Below are 7,797 nucleotides of genomic sequence, written 5' to 3'. Positions count from 1 at the left end.
CTGAAGATGAACACAGAGCCAAGCCAGATAATGAACTAAACATTGACTCGTTCTCGAGTCAAGAACCATTTCTGTCGCGTCCTATTCGAGAACCGAGGAGCTGATGATACTGCGCATGTGTGATTCAGCGTGAAGCAGACCGACACACAGAGCATCTGAACCGAACTGATTCTTTTGGTGATTGATTCTGAACTGATTCTGTGCTAATGTTATGAGCGCGGGTAAACCGAAGGCTTGAATCAAGGGTAATCATCCCCAACAACACCATTACGTCGAGCGCAAAAGATTTTTGGACCAAAATGTATTTTCTAAACTGACCCTCTGATGTCACATGGACTACTTTGATGATGTTTTTCTTACCTTTCTGGACATGGACAGTATACCGTACACACAGCTTCAATGGAGGGACTGAGAGCTCTCAGACTAAATCTAAAGTATCTTAAACTGTGTTCCGAAGATAAACAGAGGTCTTACGTGTTTGGAAAGACATGAGGGTGAGTTATTAATAACATAATTTTGATTTTTGGGTGAACTATCCCTTTAATGGAATATCCAGAATGATGCTTGTATTAATGAAGAATTCCCGGTCTCTTCCAGGAGTCAACCTTCCAAGTGGTTTTGGTGTCTGGAAAAAATATGTCCTTTACAATCATGCATTATGATTTTATCACTCCGACCGAAAGTGTTGAGGTAAAGCAATGTGGGAAAAAAAATGTGTCAAAGTTATTGTTAACCCAGTTTATAATCCTTAGCAGTGTTTTTATATTTAATATGATTGTGTGTGTGTGTGTGTGTGTGTGTGTGTGTTTTCATTAACAGACTGGATTTGACACGGTTAACTCTACAAATTTTTTATAAATTCCTGTTTCTGACGTCACAAATTTGTCATACACAAGCAATGTCAATGTCATGGGTAGATGGGTATTTCGAGTTGACAATTCATCAGAAAACAACGGTATATATGTTTACCTTAATAATAGTTAATAGTGTTACCTAATCTAAAATGATATCCTAATTTCATTTTGTTTTGTTTTTCTCAAAACATGGTATGCTTTTGTTTCCTACAACAGAGTTGTAACTAAGCCTTTAAGGTAGATATGTACTGTATGTAACATGTGCCTCTGTTTTGTTTTGCAGGATTCTGTAGCAAAATTAATCCCCAAGGTACATTAATATGGCATCAAATATTTGGTTTCTATTTATGTATATTTATATAGTAAAATAATTTATATCTTTGTTTTTGATTAAATAATTGTGCAAATAATATGTCTGTAGCAGCATGTAGATTCAAATGGGCTCATGTACCCTCAGGTTTTTGAGTCAGTTAAATTTTAAATGCAATTTCATATATAGCAAAACAAACAAATCATTTAATAATTTTGATGATTACTGTAGGTGAAATATATCCATACTGAAAAATCAAGTTTGTCATTGTGAACCTTTTGAATTTACACACACACACACACACATACACACACACACACACACACACACACACACACACACACACACACACACACACACACACATATATATATATATATATATTTATATATGTGGGCATATTATTTGCATATTATTAAAAGATGAAAATGAAATACATGCAATAAAAATGCAATACAAAATGAAACATTTTTTAATAAAATGTGATTAAATGCATAAAGGATATTTGTGTTATATTTAATTATCACAGGTTTGCATAATATTATGAATTTGCATTTCACTGTTTTATATTCATTTTGAGGAATACTGCAACTGTTTTTGTGCAAGTGAGATGAGTGAATGGATATTCACATTTAGTCTAGAACTACAGTTTACAGTGCACACAGTGCCTATGTACTATGTAATTCCAGTTTCTCACAACATGGGGACAGGAAAGCTGTCCGTCAAAAATTGGGACTTTAAAAACTTAATGGGAAAAAGCAACTCAGATTTTTATTTATTTTTTATTAAAAATGAATGTGTTACTTTAGTTACTTTTAAAAAGTAATCTGATTGTGTTACTTGTATTACTTGTAATGCATTACTCCCAACACTGTATATACAAACTTTTAACAATCAGCTATGAAAATATGTATTTTGCTTGCCCGGTTGAAAACAGAAACACAAGTTCAGGAATTAAAAATATTTTTGTTATGTGTACTTGGAAAGAATGACTTTTTCATTATGCTTCTTACAATAATAAATAGGTGCATTTAGCCTTCTGTAGTAGTAGCAGTTGAGAAGTTCTTGGGTAATAGCCTACATCATTGTCTTTTGTGTTCGCTTCTCAGATGATGTTTCTAGTGCTCTGATATGTGGAAGAACCCCAGTTACCACCAGCAGCAGGATAGTAGGAGGTCAGAACTCTTCAGCTGGACGCCGGCCCTGGCAGGCTAGTCTCCTTCGGTTAAGCAGGCACATCTGTGGAGGTTCTCTCATCAACAAAGAGTGGGTGCTGTCTGCTGCCCACTGCGTTCATGGGTAATCTCCTTCAACTACTTGCCAATTAATACCTCAACGTTCATAGATGCTTTGAGTAGATTATATTTAAATTGAGGAATTGATTTAACCCAATAAAAGTTTACAGTAATATATTTGATACGCTTATTTCTATGGCTTCTTAATTATCAACATGATCGAAACCTGAAAAAACCTGTTGCACACAATCTACTATGTGCCTTCTGTCACCTGACTGACTTTTAAAGCAAGATAAATGTTCTTTGTTTTAAATGATTTTTGTAAAGTAAAAAAAAAAAGGTTTTATATATTATTAGTATTTCAAGATACTAATTCTCACTTATTTGACTAAAGTAACCTAGGTTTACTTCATCTTTTTCATATTAAAATGATCAAATATGATTCATCAGGATTTTGAGGAGAGCTTATTTGTTCACCTCTCAATCATCATTATATTGCATTGCATTATATGTTTTGAAACCACAGAGATTTAATCACAAAACATTTAAATATACTATATTAATATAATAGTGTTTTAAATACTCTTACTTTTTTTCCCCGCTCAGGTATCCCACCATTGATTTCACTGTAGTTTTGGGGCAACAGACCCAGGAAGGCTTCAACCCCAATCAAATATTCAGATATGTGAGGTTAATCATCAAACATCCCAATTACAATTTTACGAATGACAACGATATCGCTCTTGTCAAATTGAGGTCACCCATCACCTTCACGGACTACATCCGACCTGTGTGTCTAGCAGCTCATAACAGTGTGTTCAACAGCGGCACAGACAGCTGGGTCACTGGATGGGGAAACATTGGTGAAGGGGGTGAGAATTCATTTTTGTCACCTCTTAGTTGCATTGAACTCAACATGTAAACTATGTGACTATGCAGAGTAAGTAACATCTCATGTCTTTCCCACAGTACCCCTTCCATCCTCTAATATTCTACAGGAAGTGAAGGTTCCTGTAATTGGTAACAGACAGTGCAACTGTCTCTATGGAGTTGGAAATATAACAGACAACATGATCTGTGCTGGCAATGACTCATGTCAGGTACAGAAACCCTGAACAAAATATGTTCGACACAAACTTGTGTTTACAAGATAAACAACGAGTGCTTCAAATAAGGAATAAATAAACAAATAAATAGCTAGGCTTGATAAAAGTTGTGAGTTTCATGTCCAATCTTCAGATATTCAGTAGTGCTGTCAAATGATTAAACGCGATAAATTGCATCCAAAATAAATGTTTTTGTCTACATAGCATACGTATACTGTGTATATTTATTATGTATATATATATATATATATATATATATATATATATATATATATATATATATATATATATATTAGGGGTGTAACGGTTCACAAAATTCATGGTTCGGTTCGATACAATACACTGGTGTCACGTTTCGGTTCGGTACGTTTTAGATACAGCAAAAAGAAAAAGTTGGCAGATAAATTTCCTTGATTTTTAAAAAATGTTTTATTTATTAAAACTAACAAAGTATGTTTTTTTTTTTTTTACATTGAACAATGATGGAGCTATTCTTTACCCATCTTCTATGGTGTTTTCTTAGCAGCATACTGTATAAAACAAAAACAGCTCCTTATAAAAAAAAAAATGAAAATGTTATATTAGTTATGAACAAATACAAAGATTTAACTTTTTATATGGAACTCTATAACTCTTTATATTGAGTGTGTTTTTACTCAATTGGTTCTCTATAGGGCTTATGTTTTTTGGAACAAAGCAGGAATTACGGTCTGTCTGAAATGGGCTCGTGAAGGAATATTGTAACGGAGCTCAATTACATTAAGCATGTTCTTAAAACCTACGTTTTCCACTACAGAGTAAGGCGCTCGCTCACTCAGTACGCGCTGAAGGCTCGTTGCAAAATGGCTAATGCGTTTAACAGACCAGAAATAGAAGATCCTCCAATAACCAACAGGTCTGGTGTTTGGGTGCACTTTGGATTCCCTGTAAGCTATAATGGTGATGATAGAATCAATGGTAAATAGTAAGGTCTCATATCCGCGGCTATAACGTAAATGTAGCCTACCAATCGCCGTGGTGATGTCTTTTGCCCTGTTTGAATTCGTTGGAAATGTCTGTCTAAATGCTACGGGAATAGTTTGTTGCATGTATGTTTCTCCTTTTTTTCCGTCTTTTCCCAGATACTGACACACTAAGGTGATGTCGGCGTAAATGAGTTGACATGTTTCAAGTATTCCCGCTGGTGTTTTTTTTTTTTTTTTTGGTATTCCCGCTGGTGTAGCTACCCTAGATGGGACATATCGTTGTTGTTTTTATCCACCACTCTCTTGCCATCACCATTATAGCTTACAGGGAATCCAAAGTGCACCCAAACACCAGACCTGTTGGTTATTGGAGGATCTTCTATTTCTGGTCTGTTAAACGCATTGGCCATTTTGCAACGAGCCTTCAGCGTGTATTACTTAGTGAGCGAGCGCCTGACTGAGTAGCCTAACATAAACATATAAGTTGGTGTTTTTTTCTTCTTCGGGGGTGTCAGGGGCGTTGCCTGTAACGTCGTTTGGGTTATTGGGCTACCTTGTTGAAAGCATATAATTTTATTTCACAATTTTTTTTATTTTCCAAATATAATTAATTAGTTCAACAAACCGTTCGGTCCATAATGCGTACCACGTACCGAACCGAAAGCCTCGTACCGAACGGTTCAATACGAATACGCGTATCGTTACACCCCTAATATATATATATATATATATATATATAGATATACATATATAAACATTTAATATGTAAACATAATTAATATGTAAACATAACATATTTTTCTTAAATATATACATGCATGTGTTTGTATATATATTAATGTATACAGTATACACAAACAAAAACGTTTAATTAATTTTTTGATGTGTATTTTCAGGGGGATTCAGGAGGTCCGATGGTGAGCAGACAGAGCTCTGTATGGGTTCAGTCCGGTATCGTTAGCTTTGGGACTGGCTGTGCTCGACCTGAACTTCCCGGTGTTTACACCAGAGTATCACGTTATCAGGAATGGATCAGCTCCTTTGTGTGCAGCGATCCTCCAGGTTTTGTGCAGTTTACCTCCACTGGAGCTGATCCTGACTACAGTTACAGCTGTCCTGGTCTTCCTCCTCCTCCTACTACTACTACTACTACTACTACTCTGCCTCCTCCTCCTACTACTACTACTACTCTACCTCCTCCTCCTCCTCCTCCTCCTCCTCCTTTTACTACTACTACTCTGCCTCCTCCTCTTCCTACTACTACTACTACTCTGCCTCCTCCTCCTCCTCCTACCACTACTACTACTACTACAACCACTACTACTACTACTCCACCTCCTCCTCCTCCTACTACTACTCCTCCTGCTCCTTCCTCATCCACTAATGAATCTACAGTTCTATCTTCTGCAACATCTCCTCCACAAAAATTTTGGCCATTATGTTTTCTGTTGCTTCTACCAATACTTGGCTTAATTTTTTACGCAATGAAACACCGTTTAGGGTCATGCATTAAAAGATGCATTCATTTGATCAGAAGTGGCAATAATGACATTTATAGTGATACAAAAGTTTTATATACCAAATAAACGCTGTTCTTTTGGAAATATTCAACGAATCCAGAAACGAAAAGTAATATTTCCCCCAAAATATGAAGCAGCACAATTGTTTTAACATTGGTATTAAGAAATGTTTCCTGGACAGCAAATCAGTAACAATGCTGAAAATTCAGCTTTGCATCAAAGGAATAAAATACATTTAAAAATATTTTCTAATAGGAAAAAGCTTATTTAAATCATAATAACATTTCACAACATTGAAAGTAATGCAGCCTTGGTAAACTTTTGAATGGTGTATGTTCAAAAATAGTCAACAAAGCAGTGACAGCAATAATGGGGTATGTGTATGTATACATTGAGCTAAAGAGTTTTGATCTTACAATATTTAGTTGTTTTCTTGATCTTTCTTACACAATTTTATTTCTTCATTGACTTTTAAATAGCTATAAATAACAATTCATTTATTCCATATCCTGGATCTGATCAATAGTATATTGGAGAATAATAATCTGTTATTTACTCTTTACTTCTAATTAAATTCTATAGTATATATATAGAAATATTTGTCAAAGATTTTTGTGACTTTTGAAACAAAGCATGTATCTGTTTCTAACAAATGATGTTTATTTTACTGAATATTAATGTAGAAAGAAATATCACTTTCTTTTTTATTTCCTATTCTGTTCATGTTTTATACTGTATATTTTTACACATGATGTGTATCTTTATGTGAACCAATTAGATGTGTATCTTTACATATCTAATTTCACTTGGAGGAAATAATCAACTAGCCAGATGTCCACAGATGATCACATATGGACAGTAGGATCGATTTCAGTTGATTAAGTGTTTATTAACTGCTGTTTTACTGTTAAACTGATATCTGGTTGGGCTGACAAAATTACCTTATTTCCTTTTTCTTCTGTGTGTATCCTTTTCACTCTTTGTGAATATTAAATAGAACGTGTAACACTTTTCAATATGTAATACACTTTAAATAAATATTCTGGTTGTGGTGGTATAATTCCTATAACAGCCATCATTTCTTATTGTAGTTATTTATTTATTTATTTATTAATGAAGAGTGCACTATAATGGGGGTGGGGGTAGTTCAAATGGAAGCCTATAGAAAATGAAGAATTTTATATTTATATGTAAGTCCCTGACTGATCTGGCAGGGTGTTTTGGGTCATTGTCTAATCTGTTGTCTAATATTGGTAGCCAAGATGATTTTGTACCCTTCCAAATTCATTCTGCTACTGCCATCATACATTACGTCATCATTAAAATTAAGAGGTCCTGTTCTGATGGTTATTAAACAGTAAGCAAAAAGCTGCAAGCTGCAGTCTGTCATGCCCATTGACTGCCCCTGGTTCCTGTCTTGTGTTTTGCTGCCAATGTGCCCCGTGAACATTCTGTTCCCCCGTCCAGCCCAGTGAGGGCTTGCGTTCCCCCGTCCAGCCCAGAGAGGGCACATGTTCCCAAGTCAAGCCCAGGGATGGCCACAGTTCCAGAGTCAAGCCCAGGGAGGGCTGCTGCTCCTTCATCAGGCCCATGGAGGGCCTCAGAATAGAGGTCTTCACGGGTCCAAAAATTCGTACCTGAACCCGAAAGAGACCTGTAATGTACTACACCGAACCGACCCCGACCCATCTAATATTTCAAAAGCTGGACCCGGACCCGTGTAGATCCGAGAAATGCCTACCCGGACCCGACCCGGACCCGTATATTATTTGAAATCTGGACCCGAACCCGCCGGGAAGAAACAGAC

General features: G+C 35.9%; 1 protein-coding gene across 1 annotated transcript; it reads left to right on the top strand.

The window, feature by feature from the left end:
- Positions 1-917: 917 nt before the first annotated feature.
- LOC132120922 (tryptase-like) lies at positions 918-5,618 on the top strand (the record flags this gene model as incomplete). The annotated part of the gene is made up of 6 exons (XM_059530142.1): positions 918-921; positions 1,138-1,164; positions 2,274-2,463; positions 3,006-3,271; positions 3,369-3,499; positions 5,367-5,618. Coding segments are annotated over exons 1-6 (870 nt in total), but the record flags the coding sequence as incomplete, so codon positions are not given.
- Positions 5,619-7,797: the final 2,179 nt, after the last annotated feature.

Source organism: Carassius carassius, chromosome 39, assembly GCF_963082965.1.
Source record: "Carassius carassius chromosome 39, fCarCar2.1, whole genome shotgun sequence".
NCBI classification, from domain to species: Eukaryota; Metazoa; Chordata; class Actinopteri; order Cypriniformes; family Cyprinidae; genus Carassius; species Carassius carassius.
Note: the sequence above shows the minus strand (reverse complement) of the source record. Positions and strands in the feature narration are given on the sequence as shown.